The 24,364-nt window shown below is 35.7% G+C and overlaps 1 protein-coding gene across 1 annotated transcript in view; it reads left to right on the plus strand.

The window, feature by feature from the left end:
- The first annotated feature begins 21,499 nt into the window (after positions 1–21,499).
- Positions 21,500–24,364, plus strand: part of Flg (filaggrin) — a 34,089-nt gene continuing 31,224 nt past the window's right edge. The window contains exons 1-4 of the mRNA XM_077791634.1: positions 21,500–21,637; positions 22,212–22,304; positions 22,728–23,228; positions 23,355–24,323. Coding sequence (XP_077647760.1) covers positions 21,500–21,637; positions 22,212–22,304; positions 22,728–23,228; positions 23,355–24,323 — 1,701 coding nt within the window. The remainder of the gene's footprint in view (positions 21,638–22,211; positions 22,305–22,727; positions 23,229–23,354; positions 24,324–24,364) is intronic.

Below are 24,364 nucleotides of genomic sequence, written 5' to 3' on the forward strand. Positions count from 1 at the left end.
ATATAAGAGGCTATGAATTTGTTTATGCTGGTCTTGGATTTGATTATTTTGCTGCATCTTCTTTGTTTTTTTAATGTTAGTCAATTTTCTTGGGCTCAATTTGTTGGAAACTAATAAATGAATTATCTTTCTTTACAATATTTTTACTTTATTTCTGAATTTTTACCATAAAATACATATAAAATTTACTGAAAATCATGTCATTTTTAGGCATACTATTCAGTGACATTAATGCATTCACACTGCTGTGTAACAATCACAACCCATCCATTTCCAGAACTCTCATTTTCCCAAACTGAAACTCTACACCCATTAGACATCAAGTCACCATACTCCTCAGCCCCTGAAAGCCATGGTTCTATTGTCTGTCTGTATGAATGTCACCATTGTAGGCACCTCATATAAGTGAAATCAGTCAATATTTGCCCTTTTGTGTCTGGCTTATTTCACTTAGCATAATGTCTCCAAGGTACATCCATGTTGTAGCATGTTTCAGAGCTTTGTTCCTTTTTAAGGCTGAATAATACTTTACTGTATGTACATACCACATTTTGTTTATGCATTAACAAAATGCATATTTGGATTATTTCCAACTTTTGACTATGGTGGATACTACTACTATGAAAATGAATGCACAAATATCTCTTTTTAAGTCCCGGCTTTCATTTCTTTTGTAAATCTACCCAGAAGTAGAATACTCATTTCTTATAGGTTAGGACATTGCATATATAAGTAATGATAGCAGGTATCCTTATCCTGACTTCAATGGTATATTCCCAGTGTTTCAACATTTGAAGCATAATGTTTGCTATAGGTTTTTGTTAGTCTATAAATGCCATCATTAAGGATGTTCTTCAATTCCTAGTTTGCTGAGAATTTTATCATAAATGATCCTTAATTTTGTCAGATGCCTTTTTCAGTTTAGTAAACCAATTATAGGTATTTTTCTACTTATTTTTATTAATTACATTAATTACCTTGATTTTCAAAGATTGAGCTGATCTTGCAATCTTATGGTAAGCTTTATTTAGAAAATAAATATGGCACACTCTTGAAGTTGGTATGTTCATATTTTATCATGATATTTGCACCTCTGTGTTCATAATTGACCTATAGTTTTATTTACTAGGGCTTTCATTATCTAATTTTCACATCAAGGCTATATTAATCTGAATTAGTTGAGAATTTTTATTCTTTTCTGTTGTTTTTTTTAAATACAACCTGGGTTAATATCTTTTAAAAGGATAACCATTCATTTTATCACAGAAAACAAAAAATCTATATAAAATCTAGAGCTAAGGGAAAGTATGACCCAGGATAGCAAAAGTAAGCCTTAACAATAATAGAATTTCAAAAAATTAAATGGCCTAAACTAATTAATGAAAAGACAGAGACTTCTGAATTTGAAAAAGTCATCAAATGGTTGAAAATAAACCAATGATGAATACTGCAATGGTTGCATTTGGTGCTGAAAATTAGGAGAACTGGAAGAAAAAAAACATAATTTATTTATCAAGTGTTGGAACTCTAACACATACTTGAAGATCTCTCTGCAAGAGTAGATAGTTAAGGAAGAAAATCTGAAGCTAAAACCAGAAAAAAACAAGTTTTTGGACAATATATAGATAATCTCATATCTGCTTGTTTTTTTCAAACAGATTACACAAAAAGCAAAAGAAAGTAAAGGATTGGTTTCCCTTCTGTTTTACGGAATTGCTGCTGATCTTTTTCATCTTTAAAACTTGCATACATTACAAAAGTTTCAGTACTTCTCTTTGTGGCATCACTGAATATTTATGAAAATAATGTCAGATCTAGGCAAAATTAATTGCATAACTTCCATGAGTTTGTGTACTACATTAGTTGATAAAGATATGCAAAAGTATTGTAGAGACTTCATAAAAGAATTGTATATGAAATTTGAAGATGGATGTTTTATTAAATTTGTGATGATATATAGATTAGCCCTGTCTTTTATTATAGGTTTAGTAAAATACATAAGAAAATAACCATCATGTTGTGAAAAAGTAACCAAAACCATATACTAAATGCACAGCTTTATGTACCCTGTCCACCATTTTGTACCTCTTCTCCATTTGCCTCTTCCTTCTTAATCCCCTTCCCCTAAGGAAAGAAATGTTTCATATTTGAAAAAATAATGTTAATAGTTAATCACTTATGAAAGTAACCTGAACCCTAATTTTTGAAACTTAACCAAAACAAGACACTTTATTAACTAGAATTTGTTGTTTTTGATACTTAATAAGATAGGATTGCTGATTTCTCTTTAATCGACTAAGAACAGAGTGAAGCTATAAAAATAACCTTGTACTGGGGAATTTTTTAAAAAACTTCCTTTTGCAAAAAATAACCCACTTGGCATTTGAAAGACTAGGAGTTCTGGCTGTGTGTGTGTTAAACATAGAAAATCTTGAGGAAAAATAGAAATTGGGCAGAAAGGAACTTGTTTTCATTCCATATCTGTGTTCTCCCTAGCAGAATAGATTCTTTGAGGAATAGATACAAAAGTGCATTAATTTTGAATAATCATATTATATACACTATATGTTAAGGGGACCATTTGTAGTTTGGTCTCAAGGTTTATTTTTAGTAGTCAGTAGACTGACTTTTGCACAATTCCTTAAGAGAGTATATTAGTATCAGAATCATGAATACATGAGAGACTTTTACATACATAATATCTGGTTATCTTAATCTTAGTACTTTAGTTCACTTGTTCTCCCAGAATTTTCTATAAATTCAATAATTTGGTTTGCAGAGTTTTAGTCATTTGTTAGCAATTTTTAAAAATTTGGTTGGTAGAATCTTCTAAGGGAATCAGTATCAAAAATAATATTAAGATGTTATAAAAGGAAAAAATGCTCTAATACAGCTTACAGTTATTAGATTTGGGCTACTTTTAATCATGGGAATAATCTTATGTATTAGTGTAAGATTTGATGAGTGACTTTGGCTGTATGAATATATAATATACTTCAAAAATTTTGCATCCCTTTTGTGACCTAATTTTACAAATATTTAAAATTGTGTTGCAGTTTTGCTGTTTAATAAAAAGCTGTTTGAGAGGGGAAAAAATCAATATACCCTCTCAGAACTGATAGTCAAGCCAAAAGTAAGCAGAGGTACAGATATCTAAAAAATAAAATATCAATCTCACATTATTACAAACATACAGAACTCTTTACCCACCAAAATGAGAATATGCATCCTCCATAATATATTATGCAATCAAAAATTACACTATTCGGGCCATAAAAGAATAAATTCCAGAAGAGCAGCATCATATAGCCTATGAATCTCTGACCACAATACAATAAATAATAACAAATGAATATAGCTTTAAGAAAAAAAGCTCATGTTCCAAAACACAAGCTTTAGGAGATGGGGTGGGGTGTCAAAAAGAAGTCATGAAGAGGATTGAGAAACACTTGGAAATACATAATTATTAAAATTTGGGGGGAAATGATCAAGCAATTCATAAAAGGAAAGTTTGGCATTAAATATATTTATCAGGAAACAAATAGGGTAAAAATAAATCAAGTAATAATAATAAATCCTAAGCATCCAGAGGAAGGCATGGGTACAGAACAAGAAGAAACAAAAGAATAAATACAAGATCAAAAAATCTATGAAATAAGGAACCAAAGTAGTAAGAATTAATAAAACGCTATTTCTTTTTTCATTTTTTTATTAACTTTTCTTTTTTGGGTACCAGAGATTGAACTCGGGGGCATTCAACCACTGAGCCACATCCCCAGCCCTCTTTTGTATTTTATTTAGAGATAGGGTCTCACTGAGTTGCTTAAAGCCTTGCTGTTGCTGAGGCTGGCTTTGAACTTGTGACCCTCCTGCCTCAGCCTCTCAAGCCGCTAGGATTACAGGCATTTGTGCAGCCCGGAAAAATACTATTTCTTTGAAATGATTAATGAAATACACCCACTTATGCCAAAACCTGAGATACAAATATAGCAATACAAATATAGTGATCCCTCAGTGTTCACAGGGTGAATAGCTCAGTCCCTTAAATACAAAGGTGTAATATTTGCATATGTCCTATACACATCCTCCCATATCCTTTAAATCATTTTTACTTATTACTCATAATACTTAATGCAATGTAAATGCTATGCACATAGTTATTATACAGTATTGCTTAGGAAATAATGTCAAGGAAAAAGCTTATATATTTTCAGTACTGATACAGTTTTTCCCCAAAATATTTCCAGACAGTGATTAGTTAAATCAGGGAATGCAAAACCCACAGGATATGGAGGTCCTGATATATAACAAAGCAAATGCATAATAATAAAGGAGACATGACCACTGAATGTATTAACACTTTTGAAAACTTAGATTAATGGAAGGTAGTCCTGGAAAAAATATAATTTGCCAAAACTGGTACAAAAAAAAAAAGTTCAATTCAACAAGCCAGTAAGTGTTGGAATTTTTAAATAATCAAATATTTTCTTTTCTCATCTTGAAAACAAACAAACAAAAGTCACACTCAAATCACTAAGGAGAAGATTTTAAGGAAAAATTATCATTTTACATAAGTTCTTCCAGAAAAGAGGAAGAATGACTACTCAGCTAGTTTTATGAAGTAGTATAAGCTTGATTCTAGAAGTGAACATGGAAATAAAAGAAAATAAAAGTATAGTTTCATTTTATTTATTAATGTATGCTTTTAAATCCTAAATAAGGACTATTAAATATGATTGGCTCCAACAGTGGATTTTAAAAGAACATTATATCATGATTAACTCAGTTTGATACAAAAATGTAAGTTATTCAAAATCAGATAATCTTTGTAATTTGTCTCTTTAATATAATAAAAGAGAAAAAATGTGTTTATCTCAATCAATGCAGAAAATATATTTTATATGTATCAGAACACATCAAAGACAAAAACTCAGACTAGAAAGAAATGGCAAGTTTATTAAAATGGTAAGTGTTATACATAAAAATCTTATAGTATACAACATAATAATTAAGAAACTTCAGAGGCATTCCCTTCAGAACTAAAATCAGGGACAATATTACTATGAGTGTTTAACCTAGCATAATATATTCTTCTCAATACTATAAAAGAAAGAACAAGCATATTGATTGAAAAAGAAAACATGACATTTTTTTCAGATGATATGACCTTACAGCTGGAAAAAAATAACAAAATCAGCAAATTATTGGAACTAATAATAACATTCAGCAAGTTTATAAGATGCAGTCAAGTGTAAAAATTTAAAACATTTCTCTTACCAATAATAATCACAAAGTTATTAAAAAACAAGATACCATTCAAAATAGCAACAAAAACTATAAGGTAACTAGAAATTGCTGATAATTTATATATCTTCATGGAGAAAAATTTAAAATCTAATAAAGGACATATGAATAAATAGACATTCTATCTTTTTGGGAGATGACTAAATATAATAAAAATACCAGTTCATATTAATTTACAAATTCAACAAAATCACAGATATCTTAAAATATTTTTGTTTACTTCTTTGAGAAAAGTGATAACCTTAATTTACACTTTTATGCAAAAATAAAATTCTATAAATAGGTAAGTCAACATTTCAAGAAAAGGGCAAAGTGGGAAAACTTGCCCTATCATGTATTAAAATATACTGCACAGAAACCATATGACATTACAGACACAAGAAAAAGATCAGTGAACTATAACAGCTTAAAAATATAGCCATGTTTATATGTTTATCTATATGACTATATGGAAATTTAATATGCAGTCAAAAGTGGGTACCACATATTAATGGAAAAAGGATAAATGTTAATAGAGTTGCAAACATAGCTAAAACCATAGATTTTTTTTAAAAAAGTGGATCTTTACCTAAAACCAAAGCAAAGGTAGACTCCAAACTGAATAAAGATCTAAATGTGAAACTTAAAACAACAAAGTAAAAAGGAGAAGATATAGGAAAACAGTAATCTCAGGGCAGGAAAGAATATTGTAGACAGAACTTCACATGTACACATAGTACAAAAATAGATGTGACATTTATTATATCATAATTAAATATTTCTGTTCAGTGAAAAGCAGTATGAACAAAGTGACAGGCAGATGACAGATTGGAAGAAATTATTTGCAATGTCTAAAACCAATAATGTACTAATTAATTAATATCTAGAATGTACAAGGAACACCTCTTAAGCAAAGAAAGAAAGAAAGAGAGAGAGAGAGAGAGAGAGAGAGAGAGAGAGAGAGAGAGAGAGAGAGAAAGAAAGAAAGAAAGAAAGAAAGAAAGAAAGAAAGAAAGAAAGAAAGAAAGAAAGAAAGAAAAGAGAAAAATGGACAAAGTATTTAAACCGGCAATTTACAAAACAGGTAATCAAAATGATTTAGGAATGTACATAGAGAGGCTCAAACTCACTAATTAGGTAAATAAAAACGGAAATACCAGTGATATTGGCTGGAAAATATTAGATAACTGGATAATTGTAAGAGTTGACAAGGATGCGGGTTTATGGAAACCTCATGCATTTCTAGTAGGAGAGTAAATCTATTCTGGAAAGCAATCTAACAGTATTTAGTCAAATCAAGTATACCATCTAGCAATTCTACTTCTTTGTTTATACCCATGAAACATCTCTCAGAGATCCATAATAGATAAATAAATAAATATGTGAGTGAGAGTGAGAGAGACAGAGTATGTTCATCACAACACTGTTTTAGTGCTGAGGAACTGGAAACACTCTATTACCAGGGAAGTGCATAGATACACTGAGTTTATGCACAACAATGGCACAGTAATAAGCAGTGGACCAGATATACACAGAGCCACATGGATGTTGAGTGAAAAAAAGTATGAAAAAGAATGAGATCTACCATATATTGCACTTAGTAAAAGTCAAACTATGTTAACATAAAAATAATAATGTATATTTTACATCAACTCATATAAATTAAGAGATATACAATAAACTTGTTAGAAGCATTGTCTAGTGGGGGAGGAGCAGAAGGATGGAATAAAGAATGAAGAAGTTTATTAATCAACTATTCCAAAGAAGAATCTGCAATAATTATAAAGTACCATGAAGTAAGATATATAACTCAAATCTCTACACCTAGAACTAAAACATATATTCAATGTATATGTATTATATTTATGTGTGTGTGTATAGCTGATGGTCTCGAGTCAGGAAAAAATGGGGCCCAAGCCTAGAAAGGGTTAATTTTTCAGGCTCTCAAAATTGTGAGTAGGGGAAAACATCTTTGGTGAGGGAATAAAGGAAATAAAAGAGCAGAGACCTAAGAAAACATGGGTTCTGGATCTCTGACTTTAGAAGATAAAGAGAAGAAAGGCAAGGAAATATTTAATCAATTTTTAAAGGAGAATGGTGCTCAGATTGCCAGATACTTTGCAATGCTGCACAGGGCTGGGCCAACAAGCACACACTCAACTTTACACAGAAGTTTCTAGGGCCAGACCCCTATTTTCCTCAGAGAGAACCCTGGCCTTGCCTCCAAAGGAATTTATCCTTAAAAATACATAATGTGACTGGTTTGGGTTCAGCCTTTGATTTGGAAGGCAAGAAGAAATCTGAAAGAACAGAGAAGAGGGCTTGTTAGTCCTCTTTCTCCCCTTTCTCTGTTACCACTCTTTTTTTAACATGCCCCAGGTGACCTTGCTATGTTTTTTTATACTTTGGAGAGTGCAGGAAAAGTAAATAGCAACTTTATGTTAGCTCTACTTCCACCTGATGTAACAGAAAAATTCAAACTTTAAAAGGGGAACTTATTGGTTGATGAAATTGAAAAGTATTAAAGTTGATTTACCAGACAGTGTTCAATTTGAAACTCAAAGGATATCATCAAGTTCAGGTGAGTTTCTCAGTCCCTCACCTCTGCTTTCCTCTCTGTTGACTTCATATTCAGATAGGCTGTTGACATATAGTTGTGAGATGGCTGCAACAAACTCTGCCTACATGTTCAAATATCAAGTCAAATCAAGTGTACCATCTAGCAATTCTACTTCTTTGTTAATGCCCATGAAACATCTCTCAGAGATCCAGGGGAAGAATCTCTTTACTGGTGATTCCCACAAGAGTCCTGAGATTCGCTCTGCTTTAGACATTCCACTCACCCCTGCCCACTAATATCCAAGCAACATTCTTCATCTTTAGGGTCAAAGGGAGATCCCACACACCAAACCAATCACAGAGTAAGAATGTGCAATTGGGGATTCCTAAGTGAAAATCAGGGACCATTGCCAGAATAAAGTGGAATGTATACAGTGGAGGCAAGAAATAAATAAATGTACCTAGAGCAATTTCCATCAACTTGAGTAGTATTTATATTCATCGTTTCCTATTCCCCTACTCTTTTCCTAAAACAGATGAAAACCTTCTCCCAGATATTCTAGAGTTAGCAAGGCATTCAACAGATCACACTACACCTTGAAGGACCTTCAAAAACTTCCATAATCTGGTGGAAAGGCAATTAACTCTTGAAGAAAAAGTTTTTGAAAGAGATGTACATTTCTTGCTCCTCCTTTTCAATGGACCACATGGACATGAAAAAAACTGATCAAAATAAGAGTGCCTCACATTGGGTATATCAGTTCTGTAAGAGTTTATAGTTATGTAATACTAATAATTGTCATTTGTTGAACATCTTCTACAATGCCAGGCAAAGTGCCAGATCATTGACATATAATTCATTTAATACCCTCAAGAATCATGCAAAGTAGGTATTATTGTGCTCACTTCAAAGATGAGGAAACAGACCAAGAGAGATTAAGAAATTTACTCAAAGTCATAGAGCTGGTAACTGGAGGAGCCAGTAATCAAAGACAAGTCTGAGAAGTTTGTGAAACTGTGCTGTTACCACTTGGCACTAATTAGGGTACCAATATTATGAGCATAGTGTTACATGACTTCAGCCATTTATGCACCTCATCTCAAAAGTTCTTATAATTAGGAATTTCATGAAAAAATTTTTAAAAAATGATTACTTGAGGATAACTAAGTCCATACTGTGGATAAAAATGTAAAGAGCTTTCTAGTAATTACTTTAAGCACAAGTAAATGAAATATTGTCACAGTATACTCTGCAGGGTTAACTAACTGATGGCCTGATTAGAAAAATGTTAGAATAAGATAAAGAGGTAGATTCTGGGAAATATGGATCAAAATGATTAAACAAAATTTGAGAACAACAACTGAACACCCTTAACCTCTCAAGTAATGCCACCCACAGAAGAGCAGAGAAGTCATCCTGAAAAGAGCCAAAAACTAAACCCTGGGCTCCAGACTAAAATGTTGGGTTTGATAAACATACTGTGAGTGCCATCAAAAAAGCTATTTAATTTAGCCCTTTCTTCCAAGTCGTCTGGATGTGAAAAGATATGAAACTGTGCTGTTAGCATTTGAAACAAATGCTTGAAGAAACTGGGAAAATCATACTTTAGGGGACACTGATAAACAAGTAGAAATATTAACAAACTGAGTCTGCCTATATCTCAACAAGATCACCATTAATGTGAGAATCTATGAGTTAACAAAAAGAGCATCATTCATCTCAAAAGTCACACTTGAAGGACTTTGGAGCCTTCACTCAGTGATTCTGTGGACATATAGTGGTTTAAGGTCCTCGATTGTTTTTTTTAACTTCTTGCTGTAATTATAACTAGCATGTCAATATAACTTCAGAGTGGTCATGATGCTCACCTTCTAAACTCATCTAGTTCCCAGACTATTAGACTGTGTAACCCTTCTGGCCCCATAGCTAAGCCACATACACTATTCTGGGGCCTCCCCTGACTACATCTGTGTAATAGGGGTGTGGTATAGTCAAAGTTTGGTTCTGGGCTATACCAATAATCATGGAGATTATCAATCAAACATCTGCCCAATCTACAAGGTGTAGGTGGTAAGTAGTGATGGATGAATAACCAACCACAAGATTTACAAGGGGGAATAAAATCCAAGTTGATTTAAAAAAAGAGTAAGAACTGAATAGATAAAGAGGCCTACAGGTACTAGAATTTTAGTGAGGGTCCCTATCATTTGTAACAAATACTGACCTACAGTAAAAGGAATTTAAAGATGTTACCTAAAACTCATGAATAAGCATCAAATCACCTATGCTGCTAATCTGGCTTTGATCCCTCTCAAATGATAACAAGACCTCTGCCTGGCTCCTTGTCCTTCAGTGATTCTTTGTTCTTCAGTCTCTCTTGTTAAAATCCTGGCCTAAGAAATGAGCCCTAAATTCCTGATACCCACCAATGTTCCCAGTGCCTGCCCATCTAAACCTCCTGTTTGTGGTTTTTCCATTACTAAATTTTGTCCACCTGTCAGACCCAATTTTACTGAGTTGACCCTCTCTAATCTGCACAACACAGTGGCTTGACAGAGTTCTCACCTACTGCCTCTTGTTCTTCACCATCCATCATTCCCCACATCTAGTGCATCACCAAGGTCGGCTTGTAGAAATGTCTCTTCCTATCAGTACCACTACTGATGCCTTAGTCTGAGACTTCAATATCTCTTCTCTTTTATTTCAATTGTCTATATCCAACTCAATCCATCACCATAGTCCTATCAGTTATTATTACTGAATATAAATCTGATTCTGTTATTTTTCCACTTGAAAAAAACTTCAGTTGCTATCCCTGTAAATAAGATAATATCCACATCACTTGTCATTGATTTTGAGGACTTTCTATACGGTCTTTAAGGTCCATCTCCCTCCCCTACACAATCCAATAAATACATTCCTTAAAGCTCAGCTCAAATATCACCTCTTCTTGACCGCTTTAAAAGAGAATGAGTTGTTTCCTCATCTGTCTTATATTAATTTACAGATACCTTCGTTATAACATATATCACATTGTTTACATGGCCACTTTCCTCATCAGATTATGAATTCTTTGAGGACAGGGAGCATACCTTCTTTATTTACAGGCCTGTGACAAGCACAGTGACTGATAAGTAATCAGTTGGCAACAAATGTTTATTGAATGAATGAATGATCCCTGAACACTGTGACATATCTTAATCTGAATTTCCCTTAGTCACCTGCAGAAATATATTTTCCCTTCAGAATATATTCTCTTATATATATATATATATATATATATATATATATATATATATGTTGTGGGTGGACACACAATATATTTCATTTTTATGTGGTGCTGAGGATCAAACCCAGTGCCTCAGACATGCTAGGAAAGCACTCTACCACAACCCCAGCCCTGAATATATTTTTATTTATCTGCCTGTCCTCTATCTATCTGTAATATACCTATACATAAAGGGGAAAGGTGAGAAAGGAGAGTAGGGGCATATTTTAAGTTCCAACCTCTCTTGATGTTCCACATTCTCCTGTAATTACTGACCTATGCTAGACCCTGTCTGAACATAATATTGGTAAAGCCTTCAGTCAGAAATCACTATAATGTCTCTTTCCTAGCTCACTTTGGAATTCTTTTTTCCAGTTTTCTGATGCTACATCACTCTGTGACCAATCCTTACTGTTTCCATGGGACCTGAACTGATGAATGATCCATCCTTTACTGCTTGAACTGGTTCTAGCTGATGATACAGCCACCCAAAGATCTGTTCATAATCATTCAAGAATTAATTCATGAAGCCTTTCCCCTTAACCATATGAAATGATTAATGGCTTTTCTATTATTTTGTTATATTTTTTGTCCTTAATTGTTAGAGAAAACATTCATATAACACATTTACTATACAGATATGCCTCCCTTCACACTCTCGAATACCCCGAGCCATCTCGGGAGTTGTAATTGAAGGATTTAATAAACCCACATGACTTTTGGAAAAAAATAACCTTACTGATACAAGCACTCCTGAAGAACATCTCTCCACTATTCAAAAAACTCACCTCTGAACATTGTTTTCTCTGTGTCTGCCTTTCTCTCACACACACTATGAATTTGTGTGTGTGTGTGTGTGTGTTTTTCAGAGACTTCTGCATCTATAGAAGCTAAAATAACATGTGTGTCATACATACAACCATCACCACCACCACCACCTATACTGCAGGCTTACTTCAGTTATATTCTCAATTTCTAATTTGTCAGCCATTCTGATTTCCTCTCTTCCATACCTCAATAAAACTACCTAAGTACCTACATGTTGGGCATGTAAAAAACAGATGATACATACTGGCATAAAATGGCTTGCTTATCTCTGGAAAAGTCTCTGTCTTTGTGTGTCTCTCTCTCTCTCATTTTCCTACATCACTTACCTGTCTCTCTCTCTGATTCTCTCTGTGATACAGAGAGAAGAGAGAAGAGAATGATGGGGAGAGATAAGAGGCTGAAGAAAATAAAGTCTGAGAGCACTGAAGGCAATTTGAAAAGTTTATGTGGAATCAACAATATTTTTCCCCACCACTGTCCTTGGAAATTCAAGCAGCAAATAAAGGCATTCTCACCAAACACTGCTCCACCACTGAATGGCTAAGGCAAGAATATCCACTTCAACTAGGCCCAGGAATCCAAGAGAATATTCAATCTGGAAGAATTCTAACCCCAAAAGAGTACCTCCCAGGAGATGACTACAGCTCCTATAGGAAATCACTTAACCACAAATTCCAACTCCCCTTCACTCCTACAGCCTCAGTCACACATCTCAAAGGGTTGATCCCTTGAATCGTGACAACCTGACCCACATCAGCAGCCCAGAGGCCATATGGCAACATAATGCCTTTCCAGCCCACTGGATAGGAAAAGGGAGGGACAACCAATTGAATGATTGTAATTGAAATCCTGTAATTTGTGATTTGTCAATAACTCCTGCCTTTGGGAAGTTCTCTTCACCCCTTAACAAATTCTGGCAGCTACAATATGTAACTAAAAACACCCAAAGCATTTCTGATAGCATTTTATTGTGTGGTACCAATAAGATGAAGAATAAGGTCTCTCTGGGGATTGACTGCCAAGGTCCCGACCAGTTCAACATTCTCTAGGCAGTGAAAAAGAACTCACTATCTCCACAGATAATCATTTTTATGTTTAAACAATTCTATTTAAAAATATACTCACTTATACAAGCCCCAAATATGATTTCACATGAGTTCTACCCATTTTTCTGAGTTCTACCTGCTGTGGAATTATGTGGCCTGAGTAGAATTCTTTTCTATATTACAGCCACTCACATGACTAGAGACAGATATTATATCCTGCATCCATCTATCATTTCACTTGGTTCTTCCTACCACTATCCATTCAATCTTCCCAATTGCATTACTCAAAACACATATCAAGTTGCCTATATTCTTATTGAAAAGTGATCATCAGAACAAAGAGGTATAGAAACAATCTGACAAATGCTGAACTAAGAACACTACCACTTGTTCTAGCTAATGTACTCCTTTATAGTCTACAATAGCACTCATTACCCTTTTGGCTATGACATCGCTGCTCTTGCGACAATATTACTTCTTTTATTCATATCTTTTAACCTGTCTTTATGAAGTTTAATTTAGAACCAAAGTCAGGATTTTATTTTGTTTTAGAAATATTCTTTTATTAAATGTGAATCATTGTTACAACATGCTAAAATCTTCTTGCATCCTTAGTCATAAAAATATTTGCCATCTGTCCACCCTTTCATTCAAGTTATTGATGAAATATAATGATTATGACATGATCAAAAGAACAGACCATTAATGACTATTCTCCAAATTGATATGAATTTGAAAGATTTGGGCCTTCTGGCCATTAAAATGTCAGAGTCCAGATTCCTCATCCTTGCCACTCTTGTACTCTATTAACTTAAGTTCTCTTACATTGGATAGTCTAGTCTCCTGCAATGATTTCCACAGGTAAGTTCACCTAGGACTTGGGGCACTCTGAGAGAAACCACTGTTTTAAAAATATCAAATATAAATAAAGCTAACAAAAGAAATGAAAAAAGCTCATACCGAGAGCAACCTGATATAGTGGAAATAATGTGAGAACAGGAGTCTGAATGACCTGGGATTGAATCCTAGTTGCTTACCTTATCACCATCAGTTCTCTCATCTTTAAATAAGAGATAATAATAATGACCTCACAGGATTGTTCTGAAGATTAGAATACATGCAAAATCTTACCACATTCTTGGCATATAATGAATACACAATATAGATTACTATTATTATTCTAGCAGGGTAGGAGACAATAACTATAATGGCACACAAAGACAATTAAACCCAAGAAGAAAAAATGAAAACATATATTTATTGAAAAGTGATCATCAGATCTCTATATGCTGTGAATGTTAACTGATATTCCAAAAAAGAAGACTTGATAGGCTAACAAGATTAGGAATGAGGGCATTAAAGCTTTTGAAATCTCAGACATATTTTTCTTTGAACCTAAACAAGATTGTCAACCCCTTTCTTAATTGCTCATGTCCCTGGTAATTTTTATAGGGTCTAAAAATGCTAAACATGATTCAGATCCAGTCAATGCCAGAGTAAGAAGAATACAAAATATGGGAGTTGGGGGTTTCAGACACATAAATAGATGATTGAAATATCATCAGCGCTATAAGAAAAGTATATCCAGAACATGTGAGGGAATATCAACCTAAATGAAGATGTAAGTTAAGGCTTTATGAACAAGGTGATGATTCAGGAGGGCATTAAAGGTGGAGATAAGTTAAGGAATGAGGAAAGTATGTAGGTAATGAGGAAAGTATGTAGAGATTGGGGGGCTCTCAGGCCAGTGAGGAGACCTTGTATAGACAAGAACTCTCTGGGCAGAGAGGAGAACACGTGGAGATATTTTTGAAGAGTGGACTACTACAAGATTATCCACAGAATATAGATCCTTCTAGACTGAGTTTTCCATAATAGTCTGGTAGTAAGAGAAATGGATTCATGTCTATTGTGAAGAGGCTTGTATGTCAAGTAAAAGTTTAGAACTCAGCCAGCAAATGGAATGACATTTTAAGATTAAAAGATGAATTTGGCAAACTAATAAAGAAAAAAAAGGCTAGTTATGATACTTTTTACAAATACCCAATTGAAAGCTAGTGAGGTCCAGAACTAAAATTGCAGCACTGAAGATAGAGTAAGCTGCATAAAGAATATTTTAAGTCTGGGAAGAAATGACATGGGCAGGGAAGTAAAGGAAAGGAAGAAATGAAAAATGACTTTGTCTAGTTTGAGATGTTCAGTGGATGGGGATGCTATTAATCAATATGTTGACTTCTAGTAGGGAACACAAAAATGAATTGTTTTGACCAATGTAGACTAAAGTAATAAGGGGCATCCAAGTGGAGATGCAATCTGTTCAACATAATGGTATGGATTATCGAGAGAGAGACTAGGGAGTTTGTTATTCTGGAATATCAGAAAACCAACTGTATAAAGAAGAACATGTCTCTGATCCCCAAACGTAATAACATTAAAAACAAGGTTAACTTAGACTAATAATTCTTGACTAATAAACTCAGGCTCTTCCTAATGACTACTTCTAACACATGAACTCACATTCTTGCTCTTTTGAAAAAATCAAAAGTAAACTGGCCGTATCTTCTTCACTCATCATAATTTCTAGAATATCAGCATTCATCTTGTGGCAAGTTCTCTCATTACCCAGAGATGGAATTCATAGATTAAAAAGGGAGAGGTAGGCACTGGTGATGTTTTTCTATCACAGATTGAACTTCAGTTTTTAAAAAGTTTATAGTGTACCCTTATAGAGACAAGGATCAAGAAGTACATTTATCAACAGGTATTTATCAAGGTCAAAGTAGGGATCACCAAAAAAAAAAAGTAGGTATGTGTCTTGCACACAAAGAATCTGCAATAAACAATCAGACCCTTCCATAAAATCTCCAATACATGGGGCTTATATAAATCCAAATTTGAAGCTTGCTAAAACAAGTACAGATGAGTACGTGAGGATGTTGGGAAGTAAACATGTCACTGGAGAAATAGAGGTGGAGATATGGGTGGATCTGGGTTTGGTTAAGAATGAATCAGATCATCCCACAGAGGGTGGCTCCTCCCTAAATGGACTTGCTATAAAAAGGCCATTAACCAGACTTCAGTACCCAGCAAGCTCCTTCAGCTGCATTCTATTTGCTCTTCTTGTGAACAGGTAAGAGGGAATACATTTAACTTTGCCTACTTAGTGTTAACCAAAGTGGAAATCTGGATGAATGTGTACTCTGAGGAAAAAAAAAGTACTGGTGTTTGGGGTTTTTCCTTTATCTTTGGTGTCACTATCACTAAAAGTTTATTTCTATGTAGAAAGAAAATGAGGGCAAAAATCTATTTTCCATGGGACGTTCAATAATCTCTTTGTGTTGTTAGACTGTCCTCTTATACATTCATATAACAAATATACATCATCTATCTTTGTATTTGCCAAGTGCTGCTCTTGGCACTGGTTTTTTCAGAAGTGAATTATATAAACTCCCTACTCTGAGAGGCTTACATTTAGTAGGGAGAGACATTCAGTAAACAATAAATAAATGAATAAGATAATTTCAAATTATGTCAAGAACAATGAAGAAAATAAAAGAGTGGTAGAGTAATAGGAGGAAGGGAGTATTTTAAATTGTAAGGCCAAGGAGGACCTTTCTAGGAAACTTTGTTTGCCTGTTGAATAAAGTTTCTTTTTTTTAAAATTGGCACATAATTGCACATATTTGGGGGTAGATATGATATTTTGATACATATATACAATGGGTCATGATCAAATCAAAGTAATTAGCATACCTATCACCTCAAACACTTATCATTTCTTTGTGTTGGGAACATTCAAAACCATTCTCTAGCTATTTTGAAACATAAAGCAAATTATTGTTAACTATGGTAACCCTATTGTGCTATAAAATATAAATACTCCTCCTATCTAACTGTATGTTTAGTTTCCACATATAAGTGAGAATATGTGGTCTTTTTATTTCTGTGACTGGCTTATTTCACAAACTACAATATCCTTGAGGCTCAATCCATGTTGCCATAAATGACAGGACTTCATTATTTTTTTATGACTAATACTCTATTGTGTATGTATGCCATATTTTCCATATCCATTATCCATCAATGGATACTTACTTTGGTTCCACAGCCTATCTATTATGAATAGTGCTGCAATAAACATGGGCAGGCAGATATCTCTTTGACACACTGATTCCATTACCTTTGGAATATATACTCAGTATTGGGACTGCTAGATTATATGGTAGTTCTACTTTTAGTTTTTTGAAGATACTCCATACTGTTTTCTCTAATAGCTATACCAACATTCCCAGGAACAGTGTATAAGAGTTCCCCTTTCTCTATATCCTTGCCAGCATTTGTTATTACTTTTTCTAACTGGGATGAGATGACACTCCATTGAGCTGAGATCTTAAAGATGAAAGACACTAACCAAGGCAAAGGGCTAGATTCTAAAGCAAAAACTTATTTCAAATTAGAAAAGGAGCCTACAGCAAATTTTAAAAGGGGAATAGTGGTATGTGGTGATATCAGAGAGCTAAACAGGTAGAGGCCAAGTAAAAAGGGGCATAATAGCCAGTGTGGTGGTACATGCCTATTATCTTAGCAACTCCAGAGGTAGGCAGGATGACCATAAATTCAAGGCTAGCCTCAGAAACTTATCAAGACCCTGTCTCAAAAAAATAAAAATGGCTAGGCATTCGACTCAGTGCTTAAGCATCCTTGGTTCAAACCCCAGTCCCAAATTAAGGTGGTGGGCATAATAGAGTGGATATATTATTTTATTTTTAAAAATATTTTTAGTTGCAGATGGACACAATACCTTTATTTTATTTATTCACTTCTATGTGGTGCTGAGGATCAAACCCAGTATCTCACACATGCTAGGCAAGCGCTCTACCACTGAGCTACAACCCCAGCCTCTGTACATTATTTTAAATACATGAAAAGTCACTAGAGGGTATTAATCAGGATGAGCAAAATAATGTAATGTTTCTAAAAGATCACTAAATTGCTATGTGGAAAACAGGGTTATAGGAATGCAAAAGTGGGATTAAGTTGATAGACTATAATAGTTTAGGTGAGAAATGGAAATAATAAAAAAATCATGAGAAATATCTGTTTGTAGAATCCAAAAACTTTTAACTTATCTTTGATACCCTGTCTTTACACCACACTGATTCATTACCATGTCCAGTCAGCTCTGCTTAAGCAACATGTTAAGTCCACTTCATTTGTCTCCTTTAGCACTATCATCCTAGTCCCACCTCTATTATATTACATGAAAATACCACAACTTAATTCATCATTTTTCTAATGATAATTATTTGGGTAGTTTCTATTTGAAGAGGTATTATAAATAACAGAGCTATAATCATTTTGTGTGAAACTTTTAGTTACATGTATATATGATTTGGGGGGAATATGATAGAAGTAACTGCTGGTTCTCAGATATTACCAAGAAATTTTTCAAAATGTTTCTTCCAGTTTATACTCTCTTTAGCTGAAAATAAAAGACCTCAGTTCTCCACATCCTAATATTTGCTGACGCCAAGTTTCCTTTTTATCTTTTTAGTCATTTTGGTGGTTATACTGTAGTTCCACAATATAATGTCAATTTGTATCTCCCTAGTGATTAACCAGGCTGAAAACTTTTATATATTTATTGGCCACTTGGATATTCTTTTCTGTAAAGTTCCTGTGGCAGAGACCCAATTTTCTGTTGGCTATCTGTATTTATTTATTTATTTATAGGAGTTATTTTTCAAGACAAAGCATTTTATTGGTTATATGTGTTATTTATGTCTTCCACTCTATGGCTTGTCCTTCTCTCCTTTAAAGGTAATTTTTAAATGAAAAGACAATCCTACTTTTAATGCAGTCCAACTTTCTAATCATTTTATGAATAGTACTTTGAGTTCTATTAAGAAGTATTTACCTACCCTGAGGTCTTGAAGGTAATTTATATCTTTTATGTAAGATCTATTTTTATTCCATATGGAAATTCTCTTAACTCAGAACAATCTACTCAGAAGTTACACTTTCCCTACTGACTGAACTACCATCTGTGTCATAAAACAAAAGCCCAGAGTGATACAGGTCTGATTTTGGACTACTAACTTACATTGTTCCTTTTGTTTAGCCATGGACCAATGCCATATTGTCTCCCTTTATAATACACATTACTATCTGGTATATCCTTCAACTTTTCCAAGATTGTTATATCTAATCTTAGTTCTCTTCATTTTCATATCAATTTTAGAAATCATCTTATCAATCTTTACTTTTAAAAACTTCAGGGATTTTGAATGTAATTTTATTGCCTCTGTAAATAAATTTCAGGAGATCTGATATTTTAACAATATTGAAGCTTTCAATGCACAAATAAGGTCTATTCTTCTATATTCATCATCTGTGTTCAGATCTTTCATTAGATTTCTAGAAATTTTCTATTTTTTATGTATATTTATCTTATAAATATACAAATATACAAACACTGATAATTTTACTTATTCTAAGAGTTTAGCTGTACATTCTTTTTGATTTTCCACATACAAAAATATCATTCTGTAATTAAGGAAAGTTTTATTACTTCTTTTCTAATTACTCTCTTTTTAATTGCTTTTGTTTATTGCTATGGCTAGGACCTTTATCCCAGGGCTGAATAGGATGAAAGCAGGTATATTAAGTCTCATTCCCAAACCTGGAGGTGAAATTTTCTACATTTTAACATTAAATATGATTTTTGCTATAACATTTTCAGACATAATTGATGTGTTTGGTTTATAAATCAGAATTAATGTTGAATTTAAAGGTTTATTTATTTATTTTTAAATCTCGAGAGGTTTATATAATTTCCCCATTACTTTAGCTCTGTAGTTGATTGGTTTTCCAATATTAAATCAAACTTGAATTTTTTGAAATAAAACTTACTTAGGAGTGTTGCAAATTCCTCTAATAAAACATTGAATGATGCTTACTATTATTTCCTTTCAGATTATTGTACCTATATTTTTGGGAAAAAATATACTGAAAATTTCATTTCTTTTAATATGGTTCTGAGATTTTTAATGAATTGAGAAATTAATGTTTCCTCTTTTTATTTTCTCTGAAACAATCTGTGTAATGTCTGTATTGTAATGATTTTTGGATATGGTCTTAAATACTATCATAAATAAGAAGGGCTGAAAAAATATTAAGTTTTACAAGGCACATAACTGTATTTTATTATATTTTATGCCTTAACATAACTGTATTTTAAAAATTCAGTATTTATAATCTTCCACAAAGCCAAGATCTGGTCTTCTTTAAATACATTAAAATTAATAATAAAAGTATATATAATTCTACTAATTTATTTCCTACTTTATATTAATCATGCTTCTTTTATGTTTTCTCGTTCTTTCTTTTCTTTTCTTCTTTCCTGACTTATATTGAATTACTGGAGCTTTTATTTCCTCTTCTCCTCTAAAATAGTTTAGAAGATGTAAATTCTATTCTTGTAGTGAACAAACTTACCAAAATGTACATTTGATTTAACCAGTTAAAATTGATCAATATCTATTTCCTCTTACCAAGAATCCAAGGCCCACAATTACTTTAATTATGATTACTACATATACATTTGTGTCTTTCACATTGCTTTCTATACTATTTTAGATTCACCTGTTTTTAATATAGTCATTGTAACTATTTCTTAAAATCAATGTCTATTTACACTTATTGAGACATTTATTAATTTTTTGACCATCAATGATATAACTGCACGTTATTTCTTAAATTGCAAAATAAAAACAAATCAAAACCAAATTTCTTTTAATATTAAAAAGCTACTGAAGTCACACTATCCAATTAAAAATAGTTTCAAATTTACAAAATGTTTTTTAAAAAGGTAAATTGAATATTCAGTTTTTGCCCTGACAGTGGGCAAACTGCATTTCTCAGCAACTTTACTGTTTATAAAAATCATCTTTTGGGGGCTGGTAACCAGGGCTTGAGCCCAGTGGCACTCAACCATCAAGTCACATCCCGAGTCTTTTTTATTTTTGAGATGGGGTCTTGCTAAGTTGCTAAGGGCCTCACTAAGTTGCAGGTAGCTGGCTTTGAACCTACAGTCTTCTTCAGCCTTCCATGCTGCTGGGATTAAAGGTGTATGCAAACATAACCAAGTGAAAATCAGCTTCTGATAATTGATTTTCAGCTAATTATTCTAGTAAATACTCTAGTTTTTCTAAATCTTGTATGAGCAACAGCCATTAATACAAGGGGATTATCTTACGTTGAGCATAAAAAGGTCTATAAAGCTACAAAACTACTGTTGCAAATGGGTTCAAGTCCCAGAAATTAGCAGTCTTAGGAAATCTGTCAAATACTTTCTTAATTCTACGTGGATGAAATTCTAGATGGACAGTAAAGAGATTTCATGGTCAGCATTTGTTTACAAAGATAGACTACATAATTAAAACAATTTTTTAAAAAATGAAGTATAAGTAAACTTTTATTTCTTCTTTCTAGGTTCACATATACTGCCTAAAGATGTCTACCATCATGGAAAACATCATTGCCATCATTGATCTATTCCAAAAATATTCAGAAACAGATAAAGAGACTGAAACTCTGACCAAAAAAGAGCTGAAGGAACTTCTGGAAACAGAGTTTCAGCAAATTCTAAAAGTAAGAGCTTTGTGATAGGACCATAATAGAGATTTCCTGATCTTCAGCAATGATCTAACGAAGTATTGTCCTGAATGTTTTTTGAATCATTTAATTTGGAAGTGAATCTGAGTAAGACTTATTCCAAAAGAAGTAGAAATTTTTTTCATTTACCTGTAAGTAAACTGCATGTACATGCACAAGCACACAAAGTGAAAGAAACATTGATGTTTCCTTCTAAAAAATGAATGCCAATGAGTTACTCTATATATTGTTCTTCCCAAATCAAGTTTAATAATAGGGTATAATTTAAAACATTAATTGTTATTTTAAATCATGACTCTTAAATAATAAAAACACGCATTTATCACATAAAAACTTTAAATTCTTTCATACTAACTCTTTAAAACTTACCTAAACACAGTATCTACAAAACTTATCTAAGTCAAGATGAGGTAAAAATATCACAGAAAAAAACGAAGGCTCTGGTATCATTTTTTTGTAAAAAGCGTTCATATAACGAAAATGCATGCTGATTTCCTTAGCTGACAATGGGAATAACAAGACAATCTCCTTCTATCATTTCTCCTTACAGAATCCAGATGACCCTGACATGGCAGATGTCTTCATGGAAATGCTAGATATAGACCACAACGAAAAAATAGATTTCACAGAATTTCTGCTGATGGTATTCAAGCTAGCTCAAGCATATTATGACTCCACAAAGAGTCAAAATTACCGAAAATCAAGTTCAAAAGGAAAAAGGCATAGTAATCTTGATGACAATGAAACAGAAGATGGTGAAGAAGATGTGGAAAATGAAAGAAAAAGAACATCAAGGCATTCAAGAACAGATAGAAAGTCAAGATCCAAAGGCACAACAGGAAAAGGAAAAAACAAACACAGGACGAGGACTGGAGAGCGGGGGAGAAGTGACTCAAGCAAAGGAACGAGAAGAGAACATACACAAAGACACCATGATACAAAGGTAAAGAACAAAAAAAGGTCTAACTCATCTGAAGTCAGAGAGATAAGAACAGGCCCCAGGGCAGGACAGGAAACCCACCGCGAGCACTCAGCGGACAGCTCCCGGCGCCACGGCACGGGGCAGGGGCAGTCCACCTCCCTGGGCGACAGACGCCGAGAACCCAGCTTCAGTCAGGCCAGCGACAGCGAGGGGCACTCAGAAGACTCGGCCAGGCAATCCCCATCCGCCCACGGAAGGTCCGGGTCCACGCCGAGGACCCAGCAGGGATCTACCCAGGGCCACGCAAGAGACAGCTCCAGGGACACCGGGTCGCGTCAGGGGCAGACTGCTAGACGACACACGCAGTCCGACACCGCTCACGGGCAGTCAGCCTCCAGCTCGAGGGGAGGACAGGGGAGCCGTCACCAGCAGGGGCCAGACAGCTCCAGGCACCCGCAAACCTCCTCTGAGGCCAGTGGCCGCGGACACAGCGAGGCCAGTGACAGCGAAGGCCAGTTGCAAGACTCAGACAGTCAGTCCGACGCAGGCCACGGCCGGTCCGGGTCCCGACAGGGCCACCGCCAGGAATCCACCACTGGCCGGTCCGGGGAGAGGGCCAGGCACTCCGGGTCTCGCCTGTACCGTGTAGACACTCAAGAACGGTCCGAGTCCGCCAGCAGACAGGGCCAGTCCGGTGCCAGGGCAACACAGAGCTCCCGCCAGGAGCAAGCACGGGACAGTTCCAGACACGGGGCCTCCCAGGACAGGCAGACGTCCACCGGCAGACACGTCGACTCCTCCCGTGGAAGGACCGGAACCAGCTCCGGCCGAACACAGGGATCCCGCCACGAGCAGGCCCGAGACAGCTCTGGGCACTCCGAGTCCGACGAGGGTGAGGTCACCGCTCAGGGGCACTCAGCATCCGGCAGTAGACGGGGAAGACAGGGATCCCGCCACGAGCAGGCACCGGACAGCACCGGGCACTCCGGGTCCCATCACCGCCAGGAGGGCTCCCAGGGACGGTCCGGGTCTTCCCGCGGCCAGTCAGGATCCACCAGTGCAAGCAGACAAGCCCACGGCCACCCGCAGGCAGCGGACAGCACCAGGCACTCAGGCACAGGCTCCTCTCGCAGGCAGGCTGAATCTTCCCACGGGCACGCAAGAACAGGCCCCAGGGCAGGACAGGAAACCCACCGCGAGCACTCGGCGGACAGCTCCCGGCGCCACGGCACGGGGCAGGGGCAGTCCACCTCCCGGGGCGACAGACGCCGAGAACCCAGCTTCAGTCAGGCCAGCGACAGCGAGGGGCACTCAGAAGACTCGGCCAGGCAATCCCCATCCGCCCACGGAAGGTCCGGGTCCACGCCGAGGACCCAGCAGGGATCTACCCAGGGCCACGCAAGAGACAGCTCCAGGGACACCGGGTCGCGTCAGGGGCAGACTGCTAGACGACACACGCAGTCCGACACCGCTCACGGGCAGTCAGCCTCCAGCTCGAGGGGAGGACAGGGGAGCCGTCACCAGCAGGGGCCAGACAGCTCCAGGCACCCGCAAACCTCCTCTGAGGCCAGTGGCCGCGGACACAGCGAGGCCAGTGACAGCGAAGGCCAGTTGCAAGACTCAGACAGTCAGTCCGACGCAGGCCACGGCCGGTCCGGGTCCCGACAGGGCCACCGCCAGGAATCCACCACTGGCCGGTCCGGGGAGAGGGCCAGGCACTCCGGGTCTCGCCTGTACCGTGTAGACACTCAAGAACGGTCCGAGTCCGCCAGCAGACAGGG

Source organism: Urocitellus parryii, chromosome 11 (genome assembly GCF_045843805.1).
Source record: "Urocitellus parryii isolate mUroPar1 chromosome 11, mUroPar1.hap1, whole genome shotgun sequence".
NCBI lineage: Eukaryota > Metazoa > Chordata > Mammalia > Rodentia > Sciuridae > Urocitellus > Urocitellus parryii.